Source organism: Rhyacophila brunnea, unplaced genomic scaffold (genome assembly GCF_057557595.1).
Source record: "Rhyacophila brunnea isolate RB1 unplaced genomic scaffold, BYU_Rbru_1.0 scaffold_4, whole genome shotgun sequence".
Classification (NCBI taxonomy): domain Eukaryota; kingdom Metazoa; phylum Arthropoda; class Insecta; order Trichoptera; family Rhyacophilidae; genus Rhyacophila; species Rhyacophila brunnea.
Genome location: NW_028233068.1, coordinates 27189214 through 27209612, shown reverse-complemented (window position 1 = coordinate 27209612; position 20399 = coordinate 27189214). Strand labels below are relative to the sequence as shown.

At 31.0% G+C, this 20399-nt stretch overlaps 1 protein-coding gene across 4 annotated transcripts in view; it reads right to left on the bottom strand.

Moving 5' to 3' along the window:
* The window catches only part of LOC147067180 (uncharacterized), a 72267-nt gene that overhangs the window by 12508 nt on the left and 39360 nt on the right, over positions 1 to 20399 (bottom strand). For 3 of the 4 annotated variants that reach the window (XM_085954897.1, XM_085954898.1, XM_085954900.1), the window contains exons 3-4: positions 13668 to 14972; positions 12421 to 12645 (exon numbers count right to left, since the gene is read on the bottom strand). In XM_085954897.1, the coding sequence (XP_085811023.1) occupies positions 12421 to 12645; positions 13668 to 14972 (1530 nt within the window). Of the gene's footprint in view, positions 1 to 9065; positions 9285 to 12420; positions 12646 to 13667; positions 14973 to 20399 lie in introns of all 4 variants that reach the window. The other variant, XM_085954899.1, reaches the window with a different exon arrangement.

Here is a 20399-nt window from a genome sequence, read left to right as displayed (position 1 = left end):
CCCAAATGATTGCCTGCCACAAAAAAAATTGCGCGCGCGGACACATTGCTAATATCATTAAAAAAAACCATTACGATATTAAAATTAAAACTGTGTAAAGACCACTTTGTATTCATAAAATAAGTTAAATATATTTCTGGACAATTGTATTTTGTAATCAATTAAATGAGTTACGCCAGTAGATTTTTCTTTTTATCCATTTCTAATACAGTAACGATAAAGTGAGCAAATAAATGATTTGAAAACACCTATGAATTAATGCGTCTTCTTTCATTATATTATTATCATTGTTCATGAAAGTCAATTTTCTATCAATCGTATTATTTATCTAAATTATATTTCCGGCGTTTACAGCTCCTACAAGAAGGTTGTTTGTTATGCGCGACTACATACCGATATACGTCTATATGTGGAGAAGTTATACAAATGTCTGTAAACATCTGTACTAAAAATGTCTACGCATAATCATTTATTCGAAACTAATGCACGCCCACACCTATAAACTTCACTATAAATAAAATACATAGTACAAATTTAAGTGTTTTAATCAAAACAACAATCCATGACACCACGCGCGAAACACTTGAATTGACCCTCCAGCAGTAGTTAGTTCGTCCGTGTTTTTTTAAATAAAAATATAGACATTCATAACGACACGTTAGTTTATATTATGTTCTTATTATTTTAATACAATGTTCATTTGTATCTCGTTCTGGATTCGTCTTTACAAGAATATACCTAATGTAAATTGATTAATATAGTAATATTGTTATTGTCTGCATGCATGAAGTGTAACGTGTAACATATATCTATATATAATATATACTTATATATTATATTGTTATATTTACATATGTTTATGGCGTCATATTAATAGTTTAGTAGTATCTAAACATAGCTAGGCTTCAGCAGTTTTTTTTATTAACAAAATGTATATACTATATTATATGTTACCACAACCGAGTATGGATTTCGAATTTCCATAGACGTACCTACTTGATGAATGATTTAACTTACGTCGACATTGATATAATAGAAAAACATAATTGATAATATTCCTCCTACATTATTAGATATGAATATACTTAATCACTCTGTGATACTAAAGAAAGTTGAGATACATTGGATTTTTTTGGAAAAACTAAGCTATGAATACGTAAAATATTCGTTATTTCGACAAAATGTATCACTTCCCTTTCGATATCTCCGTTAGAAATAAATTATAAATGTTGACTCGACTCATTTTTCCCTAACGCTAATCAGTGGGGTAATTTTGTCATTATTAACACAGTTTCACAACCATGATAATCCATCTTTTCATAGCAACACGGTATTTATACAGTCCCACTAACTTATCTGAAGAACGGACAAAAATGGAACTACTATACGCCATATTGAATACGTGACTCCACTGTCAGATTCTGTCCAGTTATGAGTCTTGATTGGGTAGTTTTCGACTGTGGCTCCCCCATCAATTCTTCAAATAAATTTGTGGCACTGTAACCATGTTTGAATGCAATTCAAATTTTGCCTGCCATCGCGTTTGCCTACTTACTAACTACTAAATGTAGACACTTTGGTGTCTGTACCTACGCTTATACTTCAGTAAGCGATGGGTTTCTTTGACGCAAACGACGCAATCGGTTACTCTGAAGATTTAAAAGGAGCCTTGAAACAGATCAAACCAGTAATGCAATTACTGAATACAACTATCTTATATCTAGATATCAAATATCTAAGCATTACAAAATCCCTGCAACTAACATCAACGGGGTCAATAATATAAACACAAACAAATACACACTTGTACTTACACAGAAAATAGACCACTAAAATTATTATGAAGTGTAATCACTGTGTCATTTTCTACAATAATTATTTTTATATACCTACAGCATGCGATTCTAAGATGGAAAATAATATATATACCTATTGATAATGTTGGTATGGAATTTATGGTTTTTATTTAGTTTTTATAGTAGCTCAAAATTAGTCAATGCTTCGGTCATCCATGTCCTTAAACCTGAAACTGATTTTAGATATGTACCTACCTAAATAAAATATCCCAATAATTATTCTATTGATAACCAAAAATGATTATGAAGTTAACAGATGCTTTCTATTTTAAAACCTAAAAACACATTGACGGTTGTCAGAAAGTAGAAAGAAAATCTAAAAAAGATTTTTTCCAAAATTAATGTGAAAAATAAAATCGTAATAAAGTAAAATAAAGCTGGGCATACACAATATTTTAACAGCACCTATCTTGGCTTTGTTAACTTTTAGAGCGATATAGACAATTTTGACAGTTTAGACGACTAACTTATTGTAACAATTATAATACCTCAATACATAAATATATAAACTGCCCTCGATAGCCGCCGATAGTAGCCTTGTGTATAGAATAGATGCGCTGATCAACATAACTATCCATCGACAAGGGAGCCTCCAAACCTATTTGCGCGTCGGGCCTACACGTACCTAAAATCGCTCCTGTAAGCATTGGCATAAAAAACACAGTCACCTCACATTCACAGGGAATCGAATCCAGAACCTCTGATATTATGAGAAGCCAGAGCCCTGCCGTTTGATGTTTATGATTGAATGGAATTATGAAATAATGATTATAAGCGATATAAAATTTAAATGTACATGCCGAAAAATTGAAAAAGAATAGGTCATGGTTAAAATAATATTTTTTCAAAAGATGTTCAAGAAAAACCTTCTTATAGTGGTTCAACTTATTTGATTTATTCCCTATTTCAGAAGCCACTGATGTATTTCCTAACCCCAAATTTTAGGCTAAAACGAACAATAGACAATTTTGGTTTGCTTTGTGGTGGATGATATAATAACTCTCTACCATTTAGGCATACTAGTATAAATGATATTTTTTTAAATATTTATTACCTAAAATTAAACCTTGACAATTAATCAAGAATCTATCTATATCAGATAAATGTGTCGCTACATTTCAAAATCAGCCAAGTCCACCTTTAGGTATTTTTTGCTTTTTTGTGAATTGCTGAAGAATTACTGCTTTCTAACATTTCTGCATTATCAAAATGTGGAATTTATTATTTTTAAATATTCTATACTCGAAATAATATAAACTTTCACCCTTGTGACTGTGTATTTGAGAAACCAAAAAGCTGTTCTTCTATTCATCTATTATGGACTTGGCTGATTTTGAAATCTAGCTACACAAATATTGATGTACAATAATTATTATATTATTAATTTTTCGTATGACATTATAGTACCTACCTAGATAATAATATCGTTATGTACTACGATGAGAATTATAGAATTGTCTCTTGCATTGCTTAATATCTCGCATTAAAACATTAAAAACTAGTAAATTTATTGTTTGATGCCTAAGTTGCATTTTACTCAAGTTATTACTTTATAATAATATATGAGTTGTTATTACTTTAAGTTAGTACTTTTCAAGTTATTACTTTCACATATTTTATAGGTATCTATATAGTATAACTATACTATATGTACATGTTATTAAATGAAGATTTAACAGTATTAAAAAAAACAATTCTATAAATAATAATTAAGTTACGATATGCACAACATAATTTTAGCATGTTATATTCAAACGTACAGCTACGACCATTTATTCCTGGAGCGTTGGAAAATATAATACATGTAAAAGAGTGTTCACACCATTAAACAATTATCTATGAGTCATTCGATATTGATAAATCTAGTCTATGGACCGTGTTTATGTGTTTATTATTAAATAAATTCCCTAAAGATTACCTTACCTACCCTACATATTTTCGTATCTTTTAGATATTGCCATATTATATAGTTAATACCTACCTATTATTATATCTACTATTATTATATATACATAATTTTCTTTTGATTCCAAATGACATTATTCATTCCTTACTTATAAAAACAGATCCATTATAAATTGTGTTTTGCTATGATAATATTATAACTTTGTACATATCAAGAATATTTTACTAAAAACATGTATGATTCTGTAACCCAGCTTTATATAACGGCAGTGTAGCAATTACCTTTTTTTTAAATCGATTTTTATATTGTATTTGCTTATATTTAGCGATACCTAAGTGTAGCAGATTTTTGATCAAGTCTTTTTTAGAGAAGGACACTTTAAAAGTTCGAGTTTCCGGTGTTCAAAGTCACTTCCGGTACTTTGAGATTCGTCTATTTCCGTTTAGTCAAGTATCCAGTCAGAATCCTTTGTATTTAAACTTTTAAAAGACTATCATACAAAACTGTAGGTACCTAACTAAATATATTTGGTCTATAAGAACTGTTGGTAAAGTTGGTCTCTTGTTGAATAATATAATTGGAATTATAATGCATATAATCCAGACATGTAAGTATTGAGTTCGATAAAGAAAACCTATTGGTCAAAGAGTTAAAATTATACATTTTTAATAAAACTAATGTTTTCTTAATTTGAATATTTCTCCACACTCTTTTCATTATAATAAAGTAAGCATGATAATCATTTTATTATTTGTATATTTCAAGATAAGTATGGTTTGACCAATCGATAATTTTATTTATAGATTTAAATAGAATAATATAACGAAGTATGTTTGTAAAAAATGCTATAAGTGTATGACCCGATTAATTATAAACAATATAACATCAGACGTATAAATTAAATTAGGACAGAATTCCAACTGTTTTTTTTAAACATTTCATTAATAATTTACACTTCAAACATATTTATCATACTTCAAATAATAAAATTTAATATTGTCGTTAGTACCTACCTACATATATATTTTTATTGGTTTCTGTTAATTACTAAGCGAAAAATGCGTAAGGGAATTTTGGTGTATATCAGTTGTTTATTGGATTAGTGTGTTTTGAATGTCATCTTCAGATTTCAAAAAGTGCAACAGGAACAGTTATTAAAACTATTTTTGGATACCTAGTGTTGTTCGTGAAGAATATTAAAAAATTTTTTTAACTTCTCTTGTAAAGAGGTAGCAAATGATTTCTTACGCCATATTGGATTAAGAATATCGATATAGCCATGTATGTGATATAATGTATTCAATTTGAAATCAATATGTTGTTTTTAAATATTCCATAGCATTGTCGAGATCATATCTTATCATTGGTAAAAAAAACTAGTTCTTACAGCCAGCGTAGCACCTCTACGCGGTACGGTGTAGACGCTCTCAAATGAATTAGGTAATAAGGTTATATCAAGAAAGTTTTTCTTTCTTGCTAATGTACACATACATATATTTGTATGTTATTTCAAAATATTTCCACAATATATAGCTGTTTGTTATTTTTCAAATTTTGTTAGATTGCCTACTAACACAAAAAAACTACTAAATCAATATTGATGAAACCTACACAAATTTCATTATTAGTAGGTACCAATTTAGTACAATTTTATCTCAATATCTCAAAAGATTCTGAATTTATAGGATAAAAATCTCAAAAATACGCACTAGCCAAAATTTATTACTCGTAAAACTGATCAGATTGTAGCGGTAGAGTGGTGAGGTGAGTCGCGCTTAGATCCAACCGATGTCTAACTCATGAATCGGTATATTTTTTCATTCCATAGTTCTATCCGTATTTCATATAGAAGTCGCAAGCTATCGATAATTTATATAATATATAAGTACATTATAGGTACATACTTGAAATTAGCGACTAAGACCAAGGTAGTAGTACCCCCTAGATTGGGGCTATCGACTAAACAGGTCACTAGTTTTTTTATACTGTTCGTAATTTATTAGGTCATATTAATGTGTATATGCTAAATTGAAAATAGAATCATGACAGTCTGAAAATAGCAAGCAATAGTTATTAATTATCAACCTCCCGGAATTTAATATTTTTTACAGCAGGCTGCTTACTTTTTGTCTATGCTTGGAGAAATTCAATAATGTATTGATCTATGGTAAGTCTTTGGACAATTAAATAACAATAAAGTACACACACATGACAACTAAGTATAACAAAATATTCAAAATTACCCATACACAAGAAGGTGGCTCATGTCCATGATTTTAGTTCACCAATACATGTGACTGGCAAAGGGATATCTCGCATTACGGGCGAATGCCTCTATTGTTGTTTGACTATCATTGTCAACTGGGGTGCTCTACTCTTCTCAAACTGATATAGATATAATGCTTAGTATATAATATTATTTAATAATAATTAGCATTAAACATATCTAACCTCATTCTACCAACAACTAGTCACTAGTAACTAGATTTACGATGAATACGGACATGCATACTCCATAGATTTTGAACTATATACCTATTTAATATACAGACATGTCCATCAAGTCGAACGCGTAATAGAGTTTGGCCCATGGGAATTGAGTCATGAAAATCTAAAAAGCGTGTAAATTCGAAGCTAACTATTCTGATTTGTATTTCAATAACCAGCTTACTTGAAAGAAGTATTCAAATTAACTATGAGGAAGTCTACGTGACCTCTTTGCATCACTCATGGTCTGCCACAGGAGTGACAGAAAGAGAAGATGTAGATCTCTGTGCTCCAAGCTGAGGCGTAGCTCAATCTTCAGTCGCGTAGTAGGCTCTTAGGTACACATACATGTAGGCACACTAGGAAAATATTTTGATAATCCACAAATTTAACAATTTAACCTTAAACATGCGCAGATATGATTTCTACTAGTGCGCAAATGTGATCATTGCTACGGTTGCATTTGTGGACCGCACTTACGTTACCAGTGTTGAATCGCTTTCTCTTGTTTGGCTGACTATGTGCAGCTTTCTGTCAAAACTATCGAACTTCATGAGTGGTACCTATGTTTATAGATTGATGATGTTTTTATTGCGGTAGAATTGGGGGCCACAGAAAATTATTTTCTAGAATATCTACATTGAAACATATTGCCATTATTTATAGGTGCCATTTTTATCTTTAGCAATTGACGTTTCGGTAATAGACGTATAGCATACGCAATTTTTGTGATTGATCAACTAACTGTTCTAGATAATTATTATTCGGTTTATGTATGTGTAGTAATTGTCAGAGTCTGTCTTTTTTTGGCTACGTTTACATTATTGAATATGAATGTTTTGGTTCTGGTACAAGTCAAACGCCATATTTAGTACTCGAAATGGTCAAATACCTACATATTATATAGTAGGTAATAAAGAAAACAAGAACGTCAGGCTTTATCTTAGAAATTGCTGCACATTTAATAATGTTTGGAAATAATAATAAAATTGTTTGAGTGGATCTGAAACTGTGTTTAAATGAATAATTATAACAGTATGCAGCTTGTAATAAATGATTTCACGATACGACTTTAAACGTCAGTTAATAAAATATATTTTTTTTAGATTCATGTTCAGGCTTTATCTAATAGAGAAACTTTTATATCAATATTTTATTCACCATCTTTGACATAGGTACTTCCTCAAACTATTCTCATTTCCTATTTATAATATTGTAGGAGAGATATTCATAATGCCATACCTGGTAATAATTATATTGATCGTAATTAAAATCAACGTAGAAAAAAGAGATCTAGGACATATTCGATATTATTATTATATGTTTATTGGTACCTCACGATAGACATAGTTATTAGGCGTCGACATATTATATTTTTTGCATTGCACGAAAATGCTAAATTCAAAAATAGAATTCAACTGAATTATAATTAATTGTATTTCATAAATAATAGTTTAAAATCATATTATGCTTCAAATACACACTATGACGATCGGTCATATATATGTCGAAAACCCCGTTTCTTATGTTGGCGTCCTGTGTCACAGGGTGTCATAGAGTGTAAATACGAAGTCATAGCTGTCATACAATATGTATGTATAAATGTCAGAATGGCATAGATTTGATCATAGACACTAAAACGCTCTTAGCATATATGTGCCCGATCGTCATATAGTCTATTTGAACCATACAAGCTTCTATGGTATTTTATTCCATCCGATGTATTTATTGTCTATGACAACACCGTCGGGAAAAGTTTGACATGCGCACATTTTCCAAAACGTCCGTTTTCTTTGCCAATCGGTGCGTCAGTAATCGTAACCCCTTCCCCGCGTTCGTGTCAATGCTCAATGCATTGTTACCATTTGAAGCAAGAAAAAAGCGCGGGAATAGACAATGTACGACGGCGATTAATGACTTCTACGAGTAGTAAGTGATCTATGGTCAGTTAGAAAGATATTAATTGTCTGAATATCTTACTGGATAGGTACTTTATTTATTATACGAATATGAAAAATCGAAGTTATTAATTTATACCTACCAACATTTATACCGATCTAGAGAAAAACAATTATTTTTAATGTCACAAAAAGAAATGGTTTTTTTATCAACCATTGTTTACATAGTACAAACAATATTATTTATTAGGTATATTGCCTAGAAAAAAATAGATAGTATTACATACACTATACAGCATACACCAAGAAATAAAAAAGACACCCCATACCCAATTCCCGAATATATATATGTACATGAATAAATTAATATATGCGTTAACTTCTATAATCTAAGGCGTTAACACATAAAACCAACCAATAAGAAAAAATAACAAACACTTACCACTTAGCCTTGTAGCATTTGATGAATAATTCCTTACAATACTTCGATACAAAATTATTATATACACAAATGACAAATAATCGCTTCGCCAGATAGGTTATACTTTAACTTTTCAAATATTTATCTATACGTGAGTTAATTTAGGGAATTTCTGTTGTATCATCAACGTATCAAAATCACACAAAAGGAAAACGTATATTAAAATTTTAATGGCAAAAATCATTAGAAAGAAATATTTAACTTAACTCGAATGCATTGGTGAATTGCCAGGTATGTGTGTCTTTATAAAACCTGTCCAAAAACATAATATTATGCAAGACTTACATTTAAAAACTGGGTCACTTATTATTTACAAGTCACTCGAGGTTAAATTTGACTATATAAAATCCTCGTTCTCCTTTTCTCAGATATATTTGCAAGTGTTCTTATATATATATATATATATTATTTGCAACGTATAAAAAATCTAAGCTTACCTTTCGTCGCATCTACAGTGCATTAAAGTATTCGGCCTCCAATTGAAAAGGCCATACTTGGTTTCAGTGGCGGCTATCCAAAACGGACACCTCATGTCGTGACTTCTGCAGCATCTGTCCGCCGACGAGAACGCTCCAAGCTGAGCGTGTGTCGATGCACTGTACCCTCGTCCACACCAGAGGGTGCCGGGTACAAGAACCGACCGAGCAGTTCTGCGCCTGAAATTCCTGGGAGTGTTAGTTGGGAAAGTAAAAGCACAAACGTATGATGTTATTGTTTTACCTACTTGCAGGAGACAGGAGTATTGGTTGAGATTCATAGCTATTTGTACTATTATAACCAGACTAATGATATGACATTATGACATGTGGTCTCATTCAATTGATTCGCTCTAATTTGTGAAACTGGCTGTTTTAAAAGAAATAAATTTGTGATTCTCTGGTCTTTACCATCGTTTGGTTTCCTATTTCTATTTTTTTTTACAACGTTATTATTAGCTCGTATTCTTGTTTGTCCGGTGGTTGTTTGTCCAGTACAAATCTTATAATCAATGTTTAACTAACTTCCTGACTAGCTAGACATTTGAAACTTTTCGAATATATCAGAACACGATTACAATGCATTTTTTTAATACTTCTAGCCATCTTTAAGCAGAATTTAATTCATTTTCACTTAATTCTGTTTTGTATGAAAAGTTATTTCGGAAGAAATCCGTAATCTAATCCACTATTATTGGTTGCTAGGGGTCTGGGGTCCTAGCAACTAAATTATTAATGTATACGTGCGTTACTATGGAAATCAATATGTCAAAATGACACTTCAGTATTATTTCTATCAAGTACAAATCTTTTTGATCGTTTAACCTAGTCAAGTCAAGTTTATATGATTCAACAGAAAATTTAAAAACGTTGTATATAAAAAGTTCTTGTTATCTTGAAATTATTCATATATTATTATCACTTCAACAAAGACCTTGTATGGGTATGAAGATCCGATGTACAAATATCTTACAAAACTCTCATATACATAGAGGGTAATTTGCAATTAGAATGGTTTCACCTATCGGTTGCTTCGATATTTTACGCAAACTACTAGATATTATACAAATGGTTAAATTAAATTGCGACATAGTTGTTTTAAAATTCGATATGACACCACTAACAAATCACAATAACTCTAGTGACATTAAAATAGTAATTAATAATATGGCAGAACGTGTTTTTTTTAGTATTTTCTGCATCGAGTTTACTCTATAGGTAGGTAATTACAACAATTTACTGCTTTATAATAATATTTAGTGACGATTTCAATAAGAAGAAAATTATGTGAAGTATAAAAAATATATCTACTTATTCAAATTTAATGTGCAAGTCAAATTAAATATTACCGCAATAAATTTTTCAATAACTATGTAACGGATACATAATTATGTTTTTAAGAAAACTATTTTTTGTATATTATTTATTATGACGTGTGTATTAAAGAAGAAATACTTGTTGATATCAATTGCCATAGTAATAAAATAATAAATATCATAATATTAAATAAATAACATATGTACGAACATAGACAGTCATATTTACTTGATATTTTCTTAAGAATTATAAACAGATTAATAAATCAAGTATTCAAACTATTATTGTAGATAAAGTGGATGTGTCAATTCATAACCGTCTTTCTTTACAGAAACTATTCATATTATAGATAAGTTCACTCAGTCGGCGCTGTGGTCCACCATAAGGTTGTATTTCAACTGATGCGGGGCCTAAACAATCGACCCACTCTTATATTATAATAAATGATCTAAATCTAACTATATATATATAAACTCATATGCGGTTTTACATTGATTATATTGATGAGTTAAACCAGTAATTATCAACCTCGTTGATAAAGGTAACTTTTGAAACATATTGTAAAATTACGGAGAATTACTCTCTGGTAAACAAATATTAGGTATTACGGGAGTGAATTACGAAAAATACATCAGGTTTATTAACAAAAGTGTGTATTTTTTTTATTTAATTTATATACATGTTAAAAAAACATTTTCACTTCACGGTACGGCTTATTGGTTACAAACGAAAAATGTGTACGAATATATTTTGTAAAGTTGTTTACGAAAACTAATTAAATTTTATTTTATCGTTGTTATCAATGGTTTCATAATTTCATGTCAAACTTGAGCGTCTTTATTTAAACATAATTTAATTCGTGGTTAAGTATTATTTATTATATTGCTCGCTCAATTAAAAGAAGTAACAGGTAGGTACCTACCTTATTCGCAAGCTTTCGCGAATTCTCGCGGACCCCCAAAGCTCTGCAGAACAGTGCTTGAGAATCACTGTCAGATAGCTACTGAGCAACACCTACATAGTTTTATATAAATTAACAGACTAGGACGTAATAGATAATATGATTTAATTTTCAAATGAAAAGGTTATCTTTATTTGAATCCTTTTATTAGTATGTAAAAACGACGATAAGATAATTTGAAATTGGAAACTGCATACAAAACACCACATGAAATAGAATGTTGTCGATTTATGTATACTGATTTTATAATGAGGAATTACTATGGAGTTAGTACGTATTCATTAAATCTTGAAAACAATTAACAATGATTTACATACCTCCTACATAACGTATCCAGAACGTTGATTATCGATGATTCACAGGCTTTGGTCACAATAATATTATACAATACAGGACAAAATAAAACAAAGCATAGAAAAAGCAATAAAATAAATTGAATAAGAAAATTAAAAAAACGAAAAAAACATTAAACAATAAAACAACACAAAATCTACATAAAGCCAAAAAAATAGAAATAAAAAATTAAATCACTAGTTCATGCCAAAATACGGATAAGAAACTGTTGTACTTACAATTATTACGATAATGGATACAATATCGACATTATTGTAGATCAATAATAACTAAAATACTATCCCCGGTATTCTAATAGTTGATGGATGTGACAAAAGCCTTATCCCACACAGACTTCATTTGCGGTCGTAATTATGTTCTCATACAATATAAGTTTATCACAGTTTGCCGAGACACGACAGTATCAACCGCAAAATTAGGCCCGTGTGAGGCAAGCTTTTAATTTAGGTTATCCAGATAAATATATAATAGGTACTTAACTCATAATAAGTTCTCATTCTAAAATTCCATAATAAATTGTCAACATTAGGTATAACCGTTTTCCTCATTTAGCAAGAACCCTTGCATTCGTCGGCATTTTTTAAAGCTGTGTTAGTAACTAGACACTCAAAAAACCATTAGACCACAACGGCTGATTCCCAAAGCTATATAACAACAATTCTCATTGAAAGCTAGCTTTCTGACCTCCTATCACACTCGCACTTGGACAGCGAGTATGGCATCTTATTGATAACGCCGCCGGAAGCTCTATGGAAGGCCGGGACACTTCCTGGACACGCGTCATGTGCTCGACAGCAGACGTCGGTGTCTTGGAGCTCTCCCAGTTGTGCGTTGGTATTTGCTATTTGTCCTGAGCCACACCACAGGGTGCCTGGCATCATGGCGAATTGGCGAAGTGACCGGCGACTTCTGTGCAATATTTAAACTTTATAGTTTAGCAATCTTGATTTTGGATTCAAAAATGAAAACCGATTAGATTTTTCATCACTTCACGATGCAATTTTTTCCATTTTACTAACCATCTACGGATAGTTAAGGCAGTCACTCTCGTTCGCTCACTATATGCCGATAACATGTATCTTCCAGGCATAATTACACCGAACTGATACGTATTAGCCACATTTTTATACCACTTTTACTATTCTAAGGTCGTTTTTACTATTTATAATTTATAACACATGTAACTTTTTCTAATAGACAGCAAATAGTAATCTTACTATACATATATTAGTATCTATTACTTCTAAAACTGCTATTCAAAAGTTAATTCAAAAAGATTTGTGGCGTATGAATTTTTTAGACCGAATCTGAAAACGTCAGTGATTGTTTGAGTTGTATTTGGAAATCTTATATGGGTTATAAATTATAAATACTAAAAATAAGTGTATGAAAGTTTTACCTATAAGGTATTGAAAAAATAAATATATATATATAATATATATATAATTATATCAGTTTGTTTTAATCGTGATTTGAAGATGCACGTTTAAGACCATGAAAAAAAGCGAACAGCCTTAAATAAAACGTAAAAGTTCGTCTCCCAGGAAGAAAAAATGAATAGATCTTTTTCAACAATGAACTCAGAAGAAACAAATAAAAATTTCAAATCAAATCAATCTGTATTACATATTCTAATCAAAAATAATTATCGATCATATGCACAATATTACGTATTGTCTTTTCATTTCAACAATAAGTGATGAAGGTACCTGTCACAACGACATGTATTAATACAATGATTACTTAACTGAACATCGTTTTCCTGCAATAATAGTTATAATACAAAATTTTCAGTGTGTTGGTTGATGCCTGTAATTATTTATTTATATTTTTATCATTTACCGGCACTGATAAAAATTGTAATCCGATTGACACACCCACTTATTCGAATAAGTATTAACACAAAACATAACAAAAAAAAAAAATCATACCTGCTTTTTCCATTTTGCGCGTCATCCATCCCTTTATGACTATCCGTAATTCCCAATTTCTTGGATAATTCAGAATGAACGGCGTCACATTTTCTTTCCAATTCGGCATAGTCCAACCAATCAAAGAGATCTTTTGAAATTAAGGAATTTCGCCCTAACTTGAGAATAGTCACATTGTATAGTCCATCAAACGATTTTCTCGGTGAAATTCTTGGACGATTTTTAAAACCGTTATAAGTTCTCTCGATGAATTCGTCATCATATCCTGTTATTTGAGATCTTCCTTTAAATGTTTTGTCATCTTGTTCGTCATATGTTTGAAAATCTTCATTGTGTTTTTTTCTTTTTGTTTCTTGATTATTCATTTTACCCATTAATTTTACATGCTTATGCAGATCGTGTCCTAATTCATTCGGGTTATTAAATTGTCTGGATCGTTTATTTGGACGGACGTGCTTTTCTTCATTATACTCAAATTCAAGTGGTATCCTTATACGAGGTCCGAGTTTATCTTCACTTTCTGCGGTCGCTTTAGATTCATTTGAATTTAATTCTCTAAAACTTTCCTTAGCTTCAGATTGAAAATCTTCTTCACTGTCTTCATTAACATCGCCATTAAAATCGTTCCACGCTCCGCTATTATATAGATCAGTGTAATAATCCGCTTCCTTTTTGAAGTCTCGCAAGATATGTTCACGGCCATTTTCTAATGACCTTTTATCACGATCATTCCTGTCAAAAACATCGGAATCGTAATTTTCATTAGTCAGCGCCGCATTGTCATCAATATCTATACCGTCTTTAATTTGACGAGCATTTACTTCAAGAATATCATCATTATTCCCTTCATATTTCTTTAAATAATCAGTATTTGGTTTTTCTTCTTCACCAATTCGGTGATTCTTAAGCGAATATGGTTTTGTCAATTTATAATTTTCAGTATGCCCGTATCTTTCATACTGTCGGTCTAAATTATAATCGTCCACGTGTATATCAAAATTCAATTTCTTATTCTTTATTAAATATTTTTTATTTTTATAGTCTTTCTTGGCATCGCGATATTTATATTTTTTCCCTTCACCATATTTATGGTCGTGATTATTTTTGTATTTCTTTAATTTTCCATATGTTTTACTGTCGTGGGACGCCCCTCGTGCTGTTATTTCTTCATTGAATTGTGTCAGGAAGTCGTTGATGTATATTTTCTCGTGCACATATTCACAGTCTATAATTTTTCCAGTTAAATCTGCTATGACTTGAATAAAATGACGACCATCTGTTAGTTGTCGTAGCAGCAGACCGTTTCTGTGAACAAACAACGAAAAAAATATTAATTTAATTATGCATAATTATCTACATAGTGTATTTTTTGCACATTTAAAACACATTGAGTCGATTCATTTAAAATGAGTTCATATCTATAATAATAATAATATGATTGACATTTTAATAATAATTAATTATAGTGGATTTTCCCACGAAACATTAAAAACATTCTGTTTTGAAATAAGTCCATTTACAATTTCTATGTCCTAATTCAATATTTCACGAAGAATGCATAATATTTCAAATAAAAATCCTATGAAATTGAAGGAACATTTAAATGGATTGAACTATATGAAACTGATTTTACTTCCTTCCCAATATTTCGCTCTCTTGGTCTTGCTGGAAAATCAGGGGTAAGTGGGAATACTTACTTAAAATGGTACTTGCGTATTATATGGACACATGCAGTTATTTGATATTTCATGTGGGCATTTTAACTCAACATCTAACTAAAGCCTCACACTATTTAGTAAGTAAGCAAGTTGTGTCTAGTTTGCGGTACGTTGCTTTACATTAAGTTTATTCTCAAATAATTATGAGTACATAATATGTAGAAATTCAAGCATCAATATAATAAACCGTAATCAACGAGCCTAAAGATAAACGTCTCCAGAAGCTGATGTACATAGTAGTAAAAATACAGTATAAAAAAATGAGGCAGCATTTTGGCGCTGTGTAGCGGCGGCATTTTGCCTAGGGACGTCACTGTTTGGACGATATAGATAAGAGAAAGACAGAGAAACGACTTATTTGAAATGTGGTGCAGTAAGTGGACGCTGAATCTCGTGGATATTCAAACGGACAAACGAGTGCAATTTAAATGAGGTTGACTTTCAAAGACTGACTCCGGAGTCTAGTTGTTTGGTCACATATACCGCAAGAAGAATGACAACTTAGAAAAACTAGTGGTTTTTCGTTAGGTCGAAGGTCTGAGAGGACCAGAACACAAAATGAGGACATATTATTTTGCTGAACATGCCTCCAATTAAAATGCCTAATAATTCCAATACAAAAAGCTTTAAAAGCTTTCCGCCAATTTACACAAGTTAGCACGTGCGCATAAGTGGGTAGGTACTGTAGTACTTAACAATGCTGCGGTCGATTAAGTGCAGCTGTAAGTAAGCTAGATTTATATCGGAAGAATTCCACTTTCCGTCAAATTTCTTGGAATTGTTTCTCGTCGTGTTCGTCAAAACTTGCTTTGTGGAATTTTAACGAACTGCGAACGAGTTTCATTTATAGGTAGGTTATACTTCTGTCCAGGGGATGTGACTGAGTGGTTAGTAAAACGAAATCGGTTTTACGAAATAGGAAAATTTAGACTTCTTCATTTATTTTTTATTCAACGAATTGTTCACAAGATTTAAGAATTTAAAGTTCTTTAACTTTTCAACAAATTTTGTAAATGATTCGTTCAATAAAAAATAGTTTATTCGATTATTAGCAAGGTGTACAAATACGTTAAGACTAAAATTTTGACTTATCCGGACGTCGACTAGACTATCTAGGTACCTTGTTTCAAACTACAAAAGCCGGTAGGCAATATTAATGAAATTTGAAAAGCGTGTGAAATGCATAAATGTTAGTTAACGCTTTCGCTGCTGAATAGATAATGAGATTTTAATTGCCCCCTTTAAAATGCACGTTAATTACATCGATCGGCCGCCTGGTCATTACGCACCGTGTGCGTCTTCCGCGTCCAAAGTATTAATTTCCTCATAATTAGGTAAGGTGTATAACGTAGTATGTGGGTAAATTGGTAAAACACAGACCGGAATTCGATGGATGTGGGTTCAAGTCCCGCCCGACACACTATTTTTTCAATATTTTTCCTAATATGAATGTTTTTGAAGTGTTTCCAAATTATGAATTTTCTTAACATTGGCACATTTAAAGATGGATGTTATTAACTATTATTGTTCTGTTTTTATGGTTTGATATAATGCACCTATGGTATATTTTTGTTAACATTAATAGTACTGTTTCATCATTCATTAAGTCACGGTTCAGAGTTTATTTCAGTACATGGTATTAACTTATTCTCGTTCTTAGATTGAAATACTTGCGGTTTTTGACCGATAATAAATTGTATGAAGTTATTATTGGTCCTACAAATTAATCTCCAGTGCAAAATAACTTGATGGTCTATATAGATAATGTATTCCTGGACATTTCGAGTAAATAGTTTTTTTTTTATCAGAGTATTCGTAGACAATATAAATTTAGGACAAAACTGCAAAGATTTGTTTTGTGCATGATACTCGTACATAAGTAATTAGTATCTCTAATAATAAATCAAGATACTTAAACTCATAGATTTTGACTTATAGACATGATAATATTTGCAGAAATCGTACAGAACCCACTATCAGCTTTGGCTACTGTGAAGTTAACTGCACAATACTGCCCTCACTACAAAGGCGTATCTCATATTTTTCGTCTCATAGACAGACAGACATCAGGCGCGCACACAGAAAAAAACGGTATGGGGGGGTCCTTTTCGAAAAATTATCCATAATAATGTATTAACCAATTTAATTACGACGCCCCCTAAATCTTCTTAATACAACCAAAACCCGATAAGGAAAAAATGAGATACGCCTTTTTGGCTTAGAAGGGCAGAATAATAATTGTGATTAAAACGTCAAAATCATTCTTAAATGTCAAAATTGCATTGCATTATCCAAAATTAGTTAAAAGCGTATCCTACATATATAACATAATATTGTAATATATAAATGCATAAACTACATACCTACTTACATAAAAATAGTGTAGGTACCGAATTATTAAAGTGAATATGGTTGAATAATTTTCCAGATGCTAATAACTATGTGCCTATTACTATTTTTTTGTAATTACTTTTTCTAATTGATATTTCATAGGTCATCATTGATGAAGCTGACTACAGACTACATAAAAACGATAATTTTAAATATACATAGCTGATTTCTAAATGCTACTATTAAAAATATTTTAATAACTGTACTTAATTAATTATTTATGCATGTAATCATTATGACATTTTGAATTTCTTCCTATAATTATTTATAACGGGAATTTTAAGGTAGGTAATTATATATATTTTTTTCAAGCACGATAATTAAGAATTAAATATTGTTTATTGAACATTAACGTACACAGATCATTAAGGCTATACTTCAGCTGGAGCACGGTCTAAAACGATCGACTACGCGACGCGAATATTGTGCAAATGACGCGTGCAGAACAAAACCTAATTTGTCATAAAAAGTCAACATGCGTCCATTTAATGTTATGTTTATTGTTCTATACTAATAATATTAATATATTCATTGACATGTTTCCTTTTTCATGTAAATGGGTAACGTTTTTTAGTCATCTTTAGACAATTTAAGAATTAATTCCCCCGTCGCCATCATAAAACAAATTGACGTGTTCGCAGCTCGACTTTCGCTCTCCGATTGCCAGCCAGTCCGAAAATTCGTCGCACCTATAGTTGAAAATTATTTGCCGATTCACTGAAGTATCGTCCTAATTAGAACAACTTCAGAAAAATAGCCGTAACAAAAAAATACAATCAGTAATGCTCATTACCTGGTGTGCCATCAAATTATTTGAATAACAATTATAGAGTTTTAGATAGTTTTTAGTATGGTTGAACTGCTAAATATAAAACAATTTAATATTATTCTGTGTTGGGAGCATTGAATGCATCGCTTATAAATTTAATAAAAACTAATGGCAGTCTCCTGTTAACGTGTTGATTTGTTTACTTACCCACTAAATATTATTCGAAATTTTGCATGATTGATCAACTAAATAATATACAAATGGAAGGTGTTTTTTTATCTTGATGTGGCAACGGAAAATAAATCCAAAATCAAACGTGTGAAACTTACTGCAAATAAATCTGTAATGCGAAATTGCTTTCAAGCATTTTGGTCATTAGTGGAACAATTTAACCTTGAACATGCGCTGATAACATTTGGCAGGGCGAATGTTATTAATGTTACGGTTGGTATTCTAGATTAGGCTTTCACCAGGTTGCATCGCTTTCTTTCACTCGGTGCCGGTCCGAATATTTCTTGTCTTATATCAAAACTATCAAACCTCACACTAATGTGGTACCTATATTCATAATACCCTTTTTATCAGCATTCAAATCTATTTTAAATATATTAGTGTATATGAATGCAAACAAGTGGGCTTAGGATATAATAATTATAGTATTAGTAATTACACGATAAAAAGAACTTTTGATATACAACGTTTTTAAATTTTCTGTTGATTCATTATGCTCAATATGCTCAAACTTGTACTTGATATGAAGTAAATAAAAAACAAACAAACAAACAAATATAGAATACTGAAATGTCATTTTGATTTCCATAGTAACGCACGTATATATTAATAATTTAGTTGCTAGGACCACCCACTTAGCAACCAATAACAGTGGATTGGATTACGGATTTCTTCCGAAATAACTTTTCATACAAAACAGAATTAACTGAAAATGAATTCAATTCTACTTAAAGATGGCTAAGAGTATTAAAAGAATGCATTGGCTGATCTGTGTTCTGATGTATTCTAAAAGTTTCAAACGTCTAGCTAGTCGGGAAGTTGGTTAAAAATCGATTGCAAGATTTGTACTGGATGAACAACCACCGGACAAATAAGAATACGAGCTAATAAAAACGTTGTAAAATAGCCTGTCATTGGACAAAAAATCACCTCTTCGTTTGAGTTTTTCGTGCTCTCGCGCGTATTGCAAAGAACGCACCCTACAAGCAATTAATACATTAATATTATTATAGATGAGTGTATGCACCAATATTTTCACTGATATAATTTATGTATCGCTTGTAAGTTACAAATAAAAATGCAACCATAGCACAAACCAAGTAATACAAAATAAAATTAATAGCTTCGCTGTTTTCGTAATTGAGTTATCATTGTTGTAATGTGAATTGTGATATCTTCATATAAGGAGGGTGAATGCATTGACGATTTAATGCGGGAAGATTTATTGGAAAGTATGGCAGTTTCGTACCATAAAATTATTTTTCTATTACAAGTATTACAACATATAACACAGGCAGAGTACAGAACCATTCAACCGCGGTATATTTGCAAGTTCAGAGATATTGACAGTACAATTTGTTTATTTAGTTTGTTCACGATAAATAACTGCATGTCACGATTTTCTTTTACGGCACGTAAGATAGTTGAAAAAGAAAGTTTCTCTATAAAATAGATATTGAAAGAAACCCTATTCTATACAGATGGAGCTTAAAACATATGAAAATTAGTGAAAACAGTGAAATCGTTATTTTATTCTCACCAAAATATTTATATTATGACAGATTATGTTGCCATTTTTTACTACGATGTTTATTAATAAAATTGAGAACTATGCCATTTTTT